Source organism: Passer montanus, unplaced genomic scaffold (assembly GCF_014805655.1).
Source record: "Passer montanus isolate IOZ18808 unplaced genomic scaffold, ASM1480565v1 scaffold70, whole genome shotgun sequence".
NCBI classification, from domain to species: domain Eukaryota; kingdom Metazoa; phylum Chordata; class Aves; order Passeriformes; family Passeridae; genus Passer; species Passer montanus.
The window spans coordinates 3,129,276-3,145,440 of record NW_024372148.1 but is presented as its reverse complement, the minus strand read 5'-3'; the positions used below and the strand labels follow the sequence as shown (position 1 = coordinate 3,145,440).

Genomic DNA, 16,165 nt, shown 5'->3' with positions numbered 1-16,165 from the left:
CTTGACAAAAAAAAAATCTTCATAAGAGTATTGTAAGACAGGCTGCATTAAGGTCAGTTTCTGACTGCTTTTATCCTCCTGTCTTTTCTCTGCTTTCATTCACTGAAAAACTGAAAAATTTTCTAGTAGCGGTTCTAAGAAATTGCTAAAGGAAGAGGAATTGTTTGAGATGATCATTTATGAAAAACCTTAAATAGGTATGATCACAAAGACAGCATACTGAAATTCTTACGTATTTTGTACAGGGATTAAAAAGCGGTGCCTCTAGTCATTAAGCCTGGGGCTGTGTTAAATTTATGGAATGCCACATGAAATGTTAGTAAAGAGCTTGCAAATATATTTCTTGCTGAAAGTGACAGTGTTATTGTGCTGGGTTTTTTCACTAATACCTTCCAAAAGGTATATATTGATAATCTTAGTCCATCATGTTCTCACATTAACAGTTGTTATACTTAAACTCTAATGTATTAATTTAAGTAAGTAAGGCAGAATGAAAACTTACCCAGAGTTGAGATGTGTTTGTGGATTGCACTCATGGATGAAAAATTGCGGGGGTCTGGCTGTGTGTTACTGAGCTGCAGGGAAGCTCCCTTCAGTGCACTGCCTTGTACAGCACATCAGGGAAAAGGAGCTTCAGAGTTTCCCTGATCACAGACAGCTGCCTTCATGCCAACTTTCTGAGATTACAGGGTTAGGGAATCACATTCTGATGTTATTGGCCCAAGTAGTAACAGAAAAAGGACAGCCTACATCTTGCAGATACCCTCTGTACAAATTGTTTATGTGATTGTTTTCATTCATTGTTACGTTCTGAAAGCCTGGAGATGTTCTTTTTATCGTTGTTTGAATGCTTTAGCATTTGTTGTATTCTTTGTTCTTAGGATTATCTGGTGCTGTTACCTAGCGATTACTACGAGGCATCGCTGTTGCAGATCCGCGTTACGGAGCCTTGTGCGCATCCCGGGCCTGCTTCAGCAGAACAGTCAGTAGATATGATACAGCCTAAACCAGTGCCTTGGATTATTTTGTTATCATCCTGCTGCACTTGAAAACAATAATAATCCTGTGTTTTGTTTGGTGTCTTGTCTTTTTTTTTTTTGTATAAGCTGCTTGCTCTATCAGCATTTGCCCCTGGGCAGATTTTCCTGTGTCCTTGGTTTGGAGGCAGTGCATTTCAGACACGGGGGAGAGTCCAGAGGAATACCTGTGCGACAGCCAGCTCCCAGTCAGCCTGTGATGGCCCACATCAGTGGAAGAGAGGTCAGGTTCCTGCCTGCTAATTGCAGTCCCATCTGTGCCCCTCTGACTATAAACCTACCAGACTAAAATGGTTGCAGATTTACAGCTCAGGATTTTCAGATCTTAACACATCCCTAAAACTGACTTGGCACCAAGCTCTGCATTTTACACAAAACTATGTGCAAGTATCAGTGTAGGCAGATTTATAACTGTGACTGGAGTGGACATTCCACTCTGCTAAAAGCATTTCATTAAATAAAAATCCTTCTCCTTTAGGCATACTGGGATTGTTCAGAAGAAATGACATAATGACTTGTCAGCAGAAATGGCATATGTACATCACTCTAAATTAATATTTTTTCTTAAATAGCTACACTTAGGTAAAATTTTTGCTTTACTGAAAAACAAGCAGAAGCAATTATGCCACTGTTGTAGGTCCTTTGAAAGCAAAACATGTTTTGTGAAATGAGAAGATCTAGTAGAAGTGTGTTTGGCAAAAAGTAAGGTATTGTAGTAGGTGATAATAATGTAAAGTGGTTATGGCCTCTATTGCTGTGCTTTGATAGTTCTTTTAAAAATATCAAGTACAGTGAGAACACTCACATGCCACAGGCTCTGGTGCTTCATCACTGATGCATGTGCAAAATTTACTGGTATGAATAATTGCAGTGAAGTCAAGAGGGCTGTTGACAGAATTATTTACATGTTTAAGTGTTTGTAGCCTAAGGAAATACTGAGAAAAATTTGAAAATAATTATGTAGTCAACTGAAGCAAAACCTTTATAACCACAGCACTTAACTACTTAGAAATATTTTGCATCAACTTTTGTGTTAACTATTTTGTGTAAGAAACCTAAAAGAAAAACTTGATGCTTCAAAGTGTTATTGTTTGCTGGAGAAGATGCTTTCACTCTTCAGGGAGTAGGGAATCAAAATACAGCATTGCTATAGTAGGAATTTTGTGTTCCTGGAAATATTTTTTCAGTGTAGAAGTAAACTCAGTTCTTGTATGTTGTTAAGGATAGCTTAGAGATGATGGTGACAATTTTTTAGCATCATAACAGTTTTTCCCTTTCTGCTAAAGAGAAATAATAATATAGCAATTTCCCTGGGTTATTTTACAGCTTTCCTAGAGCTGTTATAATGGCAGCTGCTTCTTGAACTTGTTTGACTCTTGTTAGAGGACAAAGTGATATTTATAAGCATTGCTTGCATTCTGATGGATGTCTTCTGTTGAGACTCTGCAGGACTGACTCTGGGCTAATGCTGAGCAGCCAAAAGAGCAGGAAATGGGAGCTTCCTGCAAGAAATGGGAGTGACAGATTTAACTCCTTTTTTGTTTTTCAATTCTTTTGATCCAGGTCAATTTAGAGATGACCATAAATGTTCCTCAAGTGGGTCGCTATGTTCTGGTTTTTGAATATGCCAATGAGGAGGATCAGATGAACACTGCAGAGGTAACAGTGCATAGCCCTGGACCTGTCACTGAAGGCAGAGTAAGAATATACAGTTGTAAATATAGGTAAGAATTTCTGAAATAATCACTAAAAGCATTTGGAATGTAGTTATACTTTTTATGTATTTGAATCCATTCTACCATGTAGATTGTTCAAGTTTTAGGGTGATTTAAAAGCAAGTGCAGAATTGTGGATTTTGTAGAGGTTTTTAATTCTCTTCATGCAGTAAGCTCATTAAATATTGCTACTGCTCCAATGAATTGTTTTCCTATTCAAAGGGTTACTTTTTGATATATGTTTTTTAATCCTTATAAACTACTAATCTCCAAGTCCAGTGGAAGAGCATTGCTGTTGGCTGCAGATGCCTGCACTGATTTTCTTCAGTTAAAGTTGTGTCCAAGGGCTTTGGCTATAAAAAATGCAGCAGCCACTTTTACAAGAGTATTCCCACCATTTCCAACAGGATTTGCTGAGGCAGAAGCATAAAGGTCTCTGAAATTCTGCCTGTAGCCATCCTCTGGCTGTTAGGCTGCAGGCAAGGTCTTCAGCCAAATGCTTCTTTATCTTTGCTGACTGATGAGGTTACTGCAGATGTTTCTGCACAAGAGATTTTGTCTGTCCTGAGTGAGATTGTCTTTAACACTTGAGCATCTCAGCTTATTTTGAGCCCTTGGGAGAGCTACCCAGTGCCAGGGGACTACAGACATGCAGCCTTTACTCCCATGAGCCAACTGTTTGGCAGAATAGAGGCTTAGGGATATTCAGGATGAAATTATTCAGTAAAAAAAAAAATCATTTTCATCAGCATGCTTGTCATACAGAGCACAGCCATGTGGAGCAGTGACCTTGTCAGGTTATTGCTGGGGAAAGCTCTTATTTTAGCCTGTTACATAACACTTTGAGCCCCAAACTTCTTGCTATAAATCTTCCATTTTACTGGGGTTTTGTTTTTTTTCCCCAAACACCCACATTTTATGGGCTGATTTTGAACATACTTGTTTATAGGATACATTAGAAATGTATTCATGGAAACGCAAAGAAAGCCCTTGCTGCTTTAATGTAGCAATGCAGCAAATCCCTTCTGCAGACATTCTGCATGAACTGAGAGGTCACATTGTGAGTGAGGTGCTGTGTCATCTTTCCCAAACAGGAAGGTGCAAGTCTCTTCTGATAAAAAATAAATCAAGCAATGGCATAGTGAGGTACATGTAGATAACTGTAACTAGTAGAATTTGTAATATATTGTGCCAGACATTCTTACAGCTCAGTGAGCTTGAGTGTTCTGAATAAAACATGGTAAGAGAATAAAACATCATAGGCTTTGAGCAAATCATGAGTAAGGCACCTATATTTCTCTAGTTTTACATGTCCCTAGCCCTAAGCTAGGGACATTTTTTTCTGATCTATGCTTTAAACAAGAGCAAAACTTCCACATTTTTTGGTTTGTAGAGGAGGCAAACCTTTTTTTTTTTCCACTTGCATTGAGGAGTATCTCAGTGAACAGAATAGCTTCCGAAGTCAGGCCTTGCCCAGTGTGTGTGCAAGAGTTGCTGATTCACATCCTCAGAGGCACATGGCAGTGGTGGAAAGGGACAACTGGTGTGTGCTGACACCCCAAGGAGCACGGCCCAGGCAGGAGAATATTAGTTACACACGTTACACAGTGTGAAAATGTCTGTAGGTGGCACCTATGTGTGGCTGTCTGTCCACATCCTACTTAAGCCAGGAGCTCAAGTGGGTGTCTGAGCTGAGATCTGGAGGCTTCAGCTCTAACCCACCCGGGACAAGCAGTGTTTTATACATGGTAGATCCTGTCTCACTGGCGAGGACAGTGCATGTTCCGCAGTGGCCACGGGCAGCTTAGTTATGGTCCAGCAGGAGGGCCAGGTGCTGTGGCTAGCCAACAGCCAGGCAGTGAAGCTAGGTGACAGCCTACACAACGTGGCAATGCCAGCAGGCTCATCCTTAATCCTGCTTTGTCTCAGTTTCCTCTGTCGCAGCGTTGTAGTTGATGACAGGAATCGTGTCGCAGCCTATGACCTTCTAGCAGACACAAAGATACGTCTGAAGGCATCAGCAAGTAATTTTCTTCTGGTAAGTTGTCATTTCCTTTTCCCTTTGTAATACTTGTTTCTTGTTGGGGTAAACAAAGATATTTGTTTCCCCATGTTCACATTCTATAAGGTAATGTGAAATTATGTATGTTAGATGCTTGACTAAATATACTTCATATACACCTCAGAATGCTGAGGCACACTTGTCAGTTTCAAAGACAAACAGAAGTTTGCCTTTATTGGCAAGGTTTTTTCCAGCTTTCTGGTGCTTTATTTCAGTTCCCCTTTCTCTTCTATGAGTAAATTTCAGAGGAAACATATTCTGGTAGCTTTTATACATGATCTTTTATTGTCTTTTTTTAATCTTTCATTTTTTCTAAATCCTCAAAACCCATGTAGGAGTTTCCTGTATTTCTTACAAAGTTCAGGTAATAAATGCATTCATTAATCATATAGCTTTTAGGTATTTTAAATAAAAAGCCTTCACTGACCTCTTTTGGCCACATCAGGAATATACTTTTCTGGAGAGTGAATTTTATCTGCTTTCTATTTTACAAACACAAGAGTTTTTAAAATCTTGAGCTTCAACCCAACTAGTAACAATTATTAGGACTAACAGCTGATACATGCTTTCTTCACTTCATGAGTCAGTGTAAACTAATACCTTTTACATTTTCTGTTAGCTTCCTGCAGCAACTGCTGTGCTAACAAGATCCGACCTTCACAATCTTAAATTGTAAAGTCTGCACTTAGCAAAAGATGGGAAAGGGGAAAAGAAGTGCTTCTGGTATGTAGACACTGATCATGAAGTCAGTGGCAGCAGTTTTGGGGTTAAAGACACTTGTGTGTTCCCTTCATGCAGAGTAGAGGCAAATGGTAGCCACCTCCAGTGCTTTCCCTTATGTCCTTGCCACCATTGGTACAGCAGGACTACCACAGATTTGTTTGTCCATGTCTACTTTTAGTTAAAATAAAAATATCCCATATGAGAGCTTGCTTATTTTGAAATGAGTTCTGGATTCTGGCAGAGAAGTCCTGGTGTCACTGCAACTCACTCCCATGGACTTTGCACAAGCAAGTGTTTGTGCCTTTATTTGAGAAAGTCTGGGAGTTCCCCCAAGGTCCAAAAGTCCCTAAGGGCTTTTCCCTCCTACCTCTCTACATTCCTTGCCTTGCTTCTCAGCCTTTGAGCTGGTCTTCTGTCTTTTCCTTTACCACATATATATACATTCCTTGCCTTGCTTCTCAGCCTTTGAGCTGGTCTTTCCCTTTACCACAGATACATGTGCTTATCTTTTAGTTATTTCCCTCCTGAACAGCCAATATTCCCTTGACAGAAAAATGCTATTTAGCCCTGAGGCACTGAGCACATATATATGCTTATCTTTTAGTTATTTCCCTCCTGAACAGCCAATACTCCCTTGACAGAAAAATGCTATTTAACCCTGAGGCACTGAGGTGTGCAGGGAGGTAAAGGGATCCAAAATCTTGTGGGAGGTCCATGACAGAACATGGCTTTGGGCTCATATCTCCCTGTGCTAAAATTAGGCTTCATCCTTCCTGTTCAGGCCTGGCCTTGTTATTTATGATATTAATTGTGCCTTGTGCTTATCTTTCAGCACAAGGTCTGTATTATATCAGCTGAAGAATTTTCTCCAGAGTACGTGGATCCTAAAGTACAGTGCATAGCTGCTTACAGGAGTGATGGAAGGTAACTTGCTTGGTTTTATCCTTCTTATCTGGGGGCATTCTTGAAAGGTAGAGTAAATGGTGTTTTGATTTTTTTGAGTGAAGCTTTACTCAGTGACTCACAGGTGATTTGTAGGCCACTTCTGTAAAGTAGTCTTTGTAAAGAATCTGAAATGTTAGTGTTAATCTGGACTGTACTTGCACAGAATTTTGTTAACAGCCTTTTCCTGGCCCATCTGAACTTCCTAGTGCTGATGTGTGAGAAAACATGCATCTTTCACACACCATCCAGTATGACAGGTGTCCAAGCTGGAAAATCAGTCCTACCTTAGTGGCCTGAAATGCTTACTGTTCCATTGGAGTTTTCTTCTTCATGTTACTGCTTCAGCTGTCCCAAAATGGCTTTAGTTTGTCACTAGGTGTGGGATGTGACTGCCCTTTGAGGCACAACTTGGCAGCCTCAAATTACTCAACGTGTAAACCCCTGCTTCCCAAACAAGCCATTCCCTGTTCTGTGGCATTGTGGGGCCCTTAGGGTACGTGTGCCCTCGTCACTCAAATTACTCAACATGTAAACCCCTGCTTCCCAAACAAGCCATTCCCTGTTCCCTGGCATTGTGGGGCCTTAGGGTACGTGTGCCCTCATCGTTTACCTCACACAGTAATGCCAGCTGATCCTTCTTCTCCATCATACTTTATAGGACCAGTAATTAGGGGACTCATACTGCTTGGTTTATCCAGGCTGGTAGCTCTTGTCTTGCTGTGATGATCTGAACCTGAACCTTGCCTTCCCCAGTGGTCAGGGTTCTGCAGAGCATCTCTTCTGTCCTGTTGAAGCTTTCCCCTCCCCATCTTTTGTTCTTTGGGACAGAGAGGAACTGTCACTGCAGCTTCCAAATTAGGGACCTCCACATTTCAGTGCCTGCTGCACTCCCCAGGATGTGCCTCGTGATGCCTACTCCTAAAGCTTTCTTCCTACTGATCTAGCAGTGGGAAGGTTCTCAAAATAAAAGTAAATGTCATTTGCAGGACTTAAGAGGCAAAAAGAGTTGGTGATTTGCTCTAATAGTTTTCCAAATGGTAGCTTCTAATAGAATGCTTGAATTAAAACAGAAAGCAGAAAAATCTGGATAGTAAATTGGATAAAAACATGTGACTGTGCTTGGTTTCCAAGCATGCATAGCATTGAATCACAGCTTTAATTCTCCTGCTCAGTGTTACCACTGAGAGCAGCTTTCTAAGACTGAAAATACTTGTCCTTGCACCAAAGTTACTTTGCAAATACAGGCATTTATATTTTGAGTAAAAAAGGGAAAGAGGATGGGTGAAAAATATGATTAAAAATAAAACCTATGTAGAAACGTACATATTTTATTTGGTTTTGTGTTGGGTATTTTTTTAAACTCTTGTTACATTTGCATTGTTTGCTGTAGGCTTTTGTTTTGCTTTTATTGTTATCTGGTAGCATTTTTGCTTTCCTGAAAGTGTTTAAGTTCATCAAGTTGAAAGATGCGGAGGTTTGGCTCAGTTTGACAGTATTGTAAGTGGATGCTGCATGATTTCTCACACAGGCCTGGCAAATACATCTCAGTTCTGGCCCTGAAACATACTTGCTATTCCAGTTCTGGGCCTGTCTTGAGCAAAGATTAATCATTGTCTGTTGAGTACTTACTAGAAGTGAACAAATACAACCAGGAAACCCCCAAAAATATTTTATCCTGCAGTCTTGGAAAATTCTTCTCAATCCCAGGATTAAATATGCCAAAGAAGAAATAGTTAAACACAGCAGTGAATGAATAAGGGTGCTTTCAAGGAGTACTGTTATTTATTTTGGCTCTAGTTCTACAAATATTTGAGTATATACTTAACTTCTAAATACTTAAGTAGTCCCATTGACTTCAGTGGGAAAACTTGCATGTTTAAAGGATACACCTACATAAATATTTGTAGAACTGAGAATTCAATATTAGTACAGATTCTGGTGAATGTAACTAACTGGATTAACTAAAATGTATTTAATTTTTAGTGCTTCTGATTCCCTTAAGTTTCCTCTTCCTTAGCAAATTCTTTCCACTGAAATTTAGTTATGGAGATTTTGTGTGAATAAAATCCATTAATATGTTAAAAGTGTACACACTTTCCCCTTCTTGTGGAAGTTAAATCCATACCTCTTGTTTTCATTTACTTTCTGATCATTCACAAAGAATCCCAATAGGTACAGGAGTTATTATTGCATTATCAATTACAATGCAGTCTACTACAATGACTTTTTAAAGTAAGCAGCCTTTCCTGTTATGATTAAAACTTTCTCCTGACCCCAAGGATGATTACTGTGGTTCTGTGTTTAGTGCAGCATGCATTCCCTCAGTTTTTGAGACTTCACCAGGAGCTTTGGTTCTGGATGCATTCAAAGATGGGACAATTTCTGAAGTACAGGAGAATATACTCTATGATCCATTGAGTGCCACTTTACCTGCTGGTTCAGTTCATGGAGTCACCTTCACACCATTACAGGTACCTCATATTTTGAAAACTTTGTTTTGCAAGTCACAAGGTATGTTCTTAGTGAAGTTAAATGGATGAAATTCTGTAAGATAATCAAAACTAGTTGATGTGATATGATGAAAATGTTTCAAACTGAGTAAGCCACAGAGACAATATTAGGAATGGGGGGAGGGGGAAAGCCCCAAACACCAGCTTCTTTCTGAACTACACAACAGTCTCATAGACTGTTGAAGAATGTTAAATGTGCTTGGCAGGCAAACAGAGCCTGCAGTTTTAAGCATTGAACTTGCTGAGAGATGCTAAGTCCCCTCTCTTTCACTGCAGGTAGGGGGCACTGAGCACAGCTGATAGGCCCGAGAATGTTCCACAAAACAAATCTCTTTTGTGATTCTGTGATTTAATACCAGAGCTGTTCTTGTTTCTCCAGAACCAGATCACCTTGAGTGGCAGAGTGCCCCACTTGGGCAGATATGTATTTGTGGTACATTTTTATCAGCCGGCACACCCGGTGTTCTCTGTACAAGTCCATGTGAATGCAGGACGTATGTGGTCAGGTAGGCATCTGAATTTGACCTAGCCCCTTTCCTTTCTTAGCATTTTGGGATATGGAGCTGTGTCCTGGATGGACACCAGGTGCCCAAATCTTCAAACACTTTCCTTCCAATTTTCGCTTTTTCCTGGCTCAGCTTTACTCCCAAATTTCTCCAGCTCCTCCCACTGAGTGGCACACGGGTACAGAGAATGTGGGCTGTACTCAGTTCATCACAGGTTGCCTCTGTTCCTTCCTCCTCAGTAAGGGACTGCTCACACTCTTCCCATGCTTTGGTGTGGGATCCCTCACATGGGAGACAATCCTCCACCCTCTTTTCCAACATGAGTCATTCTCCTGGGCTGACAATTCTTCACGAACTTCTCCAGTGTGGGTGCCTTCCATGGGGTCACAAGGCATGCTAGGAGACTGCTGCAGTGTGGAACTCCCAGAAATTCACAGACCCTATTTGTGCATCCACCTGCTCTTGAGGGGGTCTCCTCCATGGGCTGCAGGTGGATCTCTGGTCCAGCACCTGGAATTCACTGGCCTTGGTGACTGCAGAGTTGTTTCTCTTGCATGTTCACTCTTCTCTCTGGCTGCACCTGCTGTTGAGCTGGGGTTTTTCCTGTTTCTTAAATAGGTTATTCCAGAGGCGCTGTCAGTCAGATGCAGCCTTGGCCGGTGTTGGGTCTGTCTTGGAGCCACCTGGGATTGGCTCTGTGGGACATGGAAGAATCTTCTTACAGAGGTCCAGCACCTGGAATTCACTGGCCTTGGTGACTGCAGAGTTGTTTCTCTTGCATGTTCACTCTTCTCTCTGGCTGCACCTGCTGTTGAGCTGGGGTTTTTCCCGTTTCTTAAATAGATTATTCCAGAGGCGCTGTCATAGTCAGATGCAGCCTTGGCCAGTGTTGGGTCTGTCTTGGAGCCGACCTGGGATTGGCTCTGTGGGACGTGGAAGAATCTTCTTACAGCTTTTCATAGAACCCACCCCAGTAGCCTGCTTGCAACCAAAACCTTCTCACATAAACCCAATATATTTTTTCTTTCAGGTACTTTCAATGCTTCATTCTGCCCTCATACTTCTGGTTGTCGGGTTCAGGTGGTTGCAGCAAACCAAATTGAACTTGACATTTCTGAAGCCATGGTCTCTGTTACAGTGATGATACCCAATGGGAAAACACTGGTTTTGGTATGTGTATTATGTAAATGTACTTGAAAATGTTATTCTCAGTTTCACCATTCATTTAGAGATAGATGCAAAGATAAAAGCCAAAAAGAATAAATTTCTTAATGTTGTGTTTCAGATTTTTTAGTGCACTTTTGCACTGCCTTTGGTTTTATTTTAAATTTTTAAGATACTCTGCACTGTTTTTGTTGTACACTGCTAGTAGCATCACAACTTTGAGGGCAGTATGCAAAGCTTATTTTCTTATTTTTGGTTAAAATCTTAAAGGTTTTGAAAAAATCCAGAATGTTAAATGAAGCAACATTTAAATATGTAAATGCCTTAGCTTATATGTTTTTGTTTTTCTCTGAAATGTACAATTTAGCTTTCTTATTGTTTTAAGGAAAATATCTTAGTTGTTCCAGCAGACACCTACAGTTACACAATTCTTGACAAAAAGACAGTGGACAAGTCATTTGATTTTATCAGCCAATGTGGAGGAAACAGTTTTTATATTGAGTAAGCATCACTTTCTAAAAAACTGACCATTGACAACAAACTGGGAATAATATTACTTTTACTCTGTGTTAAAGAGCTGTCTTAAATCCCTATCATTGTGCTACATTAAAATGCTTTTCATGGCTTATGCTAGCCCATTGAATTTCCATGAGTCATTTTTCCATGACTTTCTATTGCAAATGCAATATAAAGGTAGAGCTTTATTGCTCACAGTACAAAAGGGAAAATCTATGTCAGCTTCCTGTCTTTGGTATTTCCATCTTTGGTATTTGGTATTCTGCTTGGCATGTCTGAACTGATACAACTAATACACACTTGCTATGATAAAACCTCTTGCCTGCATGTTCAAAGATATTCACCCCCATGTAATTAAAGTATATCCTTGCATGTGTGCTGATGCCATCCTTATGTCAAACTGTTTGAAAGACAGAACCCTAATTTTCTGAACCACTGCAAAGCACTCTCATACCAATCCTGAGTGCCAGCACTTACATTATTTATATTTCAATTTAAATAGCCCAAAGCAATCATCGGCCTTCTGTAAGGACTCTGTGAGGTCACTGGTGGCTTTCTACAACAACGGGGCCCTGCCGTGTGATTGCCACAGCGCAGGTGCCACTAGCCCCAGGTGCAGCCCCCTGGGAGGGCAGTGTGCTTGCAGACCCAATGTCATCGGCCGCCAGTGCAGCCGGTGCCAAACCGGCTACTACGGATTCCCGTTTTGCAAGTGTAAGTATGTGCTTGCACTCCAGACCTGACCACCTGCTTACTCCTCTGAATTTACTGCAGATGTACCACAGCCTGGCTTTTCTTTGTGTAGAGCCTGATCCTGTGAGAGGCTGGTCAGGCTGTTTTAGCTTCACCATAGCGTAGTTTCCAGTTTAAGGCAGAGGAAATCCCATTCCCCTAAAGCACACCTAGCTCATGGTGAAGTGAGCCTTTGCGTGTGTTGTCTGATCAGTGTAGTAGGCTTACAGCTGACCTGGTTAAAATCCATATTGCCACTATTTCAGTGAAATGGATTTTTTTCTGCGCTGACTGCTGATTCATTTCCAAGCTGTTAATGTTTAATCCCATTTTACACTTTCAAGCTTTTCCATAGATAATCAGAGACACAGCATTCCAAATTCCTCATACTCTGATGTTAATAATAGCAACAGATCTATAGATTACACTAACAGTCCTCAGCTGCTTTCATAGATACTATACTTGATGTTTATAAACCTTTCTTTATAAAAGTGGGGCCCTTGAGACCAAAACTAATCCTTGGCAGTTTTGGCAAGTGGTACAATGTCTGTGGTGAAGTGAAGCAACCAATCTGTGGAAAAGAGCCAAGCACTAAACCTGCTCTTTGAAACAGTCACATAGTTGGTTTCTATGACCCTGAACTTTAAACTAGTGACAGAAAAGTCATGTTTTCTATACATAACAGTTGTGTGTATTTGTTGCATATTCAGTTAGAGTTGATTGTTATGAGATGCGATTGATTTGTAGAACAATTTCTTTGATCTAGTGTGCAACTGTGGGCAGCGTCTTTGTGATGACGTGACTGGTAAATGCATTTGCCCTCCACGAACTGTGAAGCCAAAATGTGAAGTGTGTGAGAAATATTACTTCAGCTATCATCCCCTTGTTGGCTGCAAGAGCTGCAACTGCTCAGAAAAAGGAATTGTTGATGTGGCAAGCCCGGAATGTGACAAAACCAGTGGACAATGCAAGTAAGTTTGGGTTATGTGTGTTAAAAACAGTGTATGAATGGTTTGCTTTTCAGGTGTTTGGAGAGGTTATGGAAAATTTAAGTTATTCACTCTTCAGTGACTAAAATGGCTTTTATCCACTGTGAACAGTTGTAAACTAACCCAAACTTTGATTGTGGTCCCTATAATTATTCATATACTTGCAATTCCCCATTTTTCTGTTACTAGGTGCGTGCCTTGAGTAATGCCCAGGCACATTTTCCAGCTATGAATCTTCTTCCAGCTCTGCTTACCTATATTCAGCATCTATGTTTTAGTCTTTGGTGTACAGAGTGAATAGTTCTGCACTGCGAGCCCTGATTAGCTGCAGAAGTCTAATTCTATTGTGAGCATTTTTATCCTTTAAAGTCAAATCCATTTCTACTTAGTTCTGTGGCCATTTAAAACATCACAGTATTGAAAATTTGAGAACAATTCTAACCTGCTGCTTTTTCTCTGTGGAACTCAAAGTCGTGTAATAGCCATGCAATCTCTTTGGATATCCACCTACCTGTTGTTTTATTTTCCCTTCCCTGCTCCATTCCTACCTCCCTTGTTGACTGTCTCCTCTGTGTTTGTTGATAAAGGTGCAAACCAGGAATAAAAGGACGTCGGTGTGATCAGTGTGCTCCTGGAACTTATGGTTTCCCTAACTGTGTGCCATGTAGCTGTAACAGAGATGGAACAGAGCCAGATGTTTGTGATCCCCAGACAGGAATTTGTCTTTGCAAGGTCAGATACATCAAATTACTTCTGCACTCATAAGCATCATTTGCATGCCAGTGACTATTTCATATATAATGGGGTGAATGAAGTGAGTTTATCATTAAACTTCCAGTAAAAATTAAATGAAGCTGTATAAAGCCATCATACTTCCCAGTATGTGCACAGATTATCATGGTAACATTAAATACCATTTTATAATGGCTTCAATATTTGTCAGTTGTATAGGTGGTCTTAGTTTTTGCTGGATGTTAGAGAGCTGCAGAGTAGATGCCCATTGAATCACTGGAGCAGCCTGTACCCTGCACAGATCCACTTTATCCATCTGCATCTTGCCTTTTGGATGTTAACCAAGTCCCATGCTATTTTTAGCCATATTATGTCAGTTGACATTTTACCACATCATTATAGCTAGGAAATCTTCTTTTGTTCTGATCTGCATAATTAAATGTGATAAATGTGAACTTTCGCAAGTGACCTTTTATATTGTGGGTTTGCAAAAGCCAGCAGGAGGGTTTTGGCAAGGAAGTTACCAGCTGTCTCTGACTAATATTTATTACTCAGTGGTTCACATTTCAGATTATAAACTGGAAAGAAAGCTTATGAGAACCTCCAAGACAGTTTTATTTGCATTTGTAATATAGCCTATCCAGACAACCACGTATTTTCATTCATTTGTTTCTATACATTTAAGTATATATTCTTTCAGGAGATTTGTTTCCTATGCAGGAAATTTTGGGGCTCTCAGCAAAGAAAAAAACACTGAAATTTCTTTGAACCTATGCCTTAACAGGAGAATGTTGAAGGTGCAGCATGTGACACTTGCAGACCAGGATCCTTTTATCTGAACCCTTCTAACCCCAGGGGATGCACACCTTGCTTTTGTTTTGGGGCAACCAGCAGCTGTCGCAGCACGGATCGTCGTAGAACCAAGGTGTACCAAAGATCTTTTTTCTTTTCTATCATGAACTTGCGCTTGTTCCATTAAGGAAATTCCAGATTTCTTCCAGAATTCTCTGAACAATTCACCAAGTGAGGATTTAGTGCAGCCTTCTTAAGATTAGGAGTAGTCTGAAAGTGCTGTTCAGCAGAAATGGTCCTTTTCACCTGTTTGTTTACAAGTCAATAGTTGGACTGAAGTTGAGCTGGCCTTTATCTTGCTTGCTTTATCTTTGAACTGTCACCATTGAAGTCAATGATCTCCTTCAGGATCTTTAATAAGCACACATCATTTTACATGGCTACATTTTAGATGCGTTTTTAAGGATTGTGTGACAGAATCTACAGAGATTGTGAAAATTGTGTTTTTTCCCTCCCTGAAAGACATGACATCAAGTGTGATAAAGATTTTAGTAGCATAAATGAACAGTAAAATGGCTGAAGACTGGAAAAAAAGGCAACAGCTGCTTGAAAAAAGGCAAGAGAAAAAAAGAGACGAGAGCTAGAATGGTGGATGAGGAGTTTAGTTAACGTTTGGACATAGACTAGATGCAATCCAGATTGTACCCTTTACTGTTTAAAAGCAAAAGGTGAAAATGTGGCCTAAGTGACATCAGTAAAAAATTTCCTCGGGTCATTACTTGTCCTCACCAAAAACTGTTTATGAAAACATGTCTATGTTTTTGGTTTTTTGCTCTGGCTAGTCAAGGGCAATCCACCAGAACCCAGAACTGTTCTGGTATGTCATACATATTATGCTGTCTTTCCTCCAGCATAATGATAAAAAAACCATGAAACAACAGCCATAAAATGTGCATTAAAGAGGCAGAATATTAGGCTACATGGCCTACCTCTCTAAAATGTCGTGCCATGTCCCATCCCTCACAGTTAACCTGTTCCAAACTCTGTCTTTGAGAGACAAAGATTTGGTTTTGTAATGAACTTTAAAAAGCATCTCCAAATTATATTCTTGGCTTTGTGTGCACAATTTCTAGTCACCCCCAGAAGGCTATGTCTTTCTGTGGCTGAAGACAAAATTTAGTTTTCAGGTGACAAACCAAATGCCTGCATCCCAAATAGCTTTGACACATCTTCACATTTTCATTCTCTTTTGAGGTCTATGGAATATCCATTGCTCAAACACTTTAGGCTGTCTCTGAAGGGGTTGGATCTCATGCTTAGGAAATTACAGAGGCTAAACAACTTCTTCTCATTACTTGGTGCTGGTAAAGTTTTAATAAGGGCTGAGGCAAACTTTTGCTTTCCTTTGTTTTTCATTAGTTTGTGGATATGAGGAACTGGCGCCTGGAGGCAGTAGATGAAAATATGGACATTCCAGTCACTTTCAATCCAGTCAGTAACAGTGTGGTGGCTGATGTTCAAGAATTGCCAGCTTCTGTGCATAATTTGTACTGGAAAGCACCACCATCCTACCTGGGAGAGAAGGTAAATGCCACCTAACTCTTCTGGTTTAGTAACATGTAATCATTTTTTACCAGCATCGTTGATAATGAGTCTCATTGTTTTCCTTAGATAAGTTTCTCTCTTCACTTGTCTCTCTTACCTGTTATGCCAGGAATCACAACATTTTACTCCTGAGTATG

At 40.3% G+C, this 16,165-nt stretch overlaps 1 protein-coding gene across 4 annotated transcripts in view; it reads left to right on the top strand.

The window, feature by feature from the left end:
- LOC120512136 (laminin subunit alpha-3-like) overlaps positions 1-16,165 on the top strand; it is a 68,407-nt gene that overhangs the window by 4,878 nt on the left and 47,364 nt on the right. For 2 of the 4 annotated variants that reach the window (XR_005629946.1, XM_039730123.1), the window contains exons 5-18: positions 882-982; positions 1,107-1,260; positions 2,601-2,761; positions 4,682-4,790; positions 6,370-6,461; positions 8,788-8,953; positions 9,372-9,498; positions 10,529-10,668; positions 11,048-11,163; positions 11,681-11,892; positions 12,677-12,881; positions 13,487-13,631; positions 14,416-14,556; positions 15,843-16,007. Coding sequence is in view for 3 of the 4 variants with exons in the window: in XM_039730123.1 (XP_039586057.1) it covers positions 882-982; positions 1,107-1,260; positions 2,601-2,761; positions 4,682-4,790; positions 6,370-6,461; positions 8,788-8,953; positions 9,372-9,498; positions 10,529-10,668; positions 11,048-11,163; positions 11,681-11,892; positions 12,677-12,881; positions 13,487-13,631; positions 14,416-14,556; positions 15,843-16,007 (2,034 nt within the window). In the remaining variant the exon portion in view is untranslated. Of the gene's footprint in view, positions 1-881; positions 983-1,106; positions 1,261-2,600; positions 2,762-4,681; positions 4,791-6,369; positions 6,462-8,787; positions 8,954-9,371; positions 9,499-10,528; positions 10,669-11,047; positions 11,164-11,680; positions 11,893-12,676; positions 12,882-13,486; positions 13,632-14,415; positions 14,557-15,842; positions 16,008-16,165 lie in introns of those variants that run through there. The other 2 variants (XM_039730124.1, XM_039730125.1) reach the window with 2 other exon arrangements.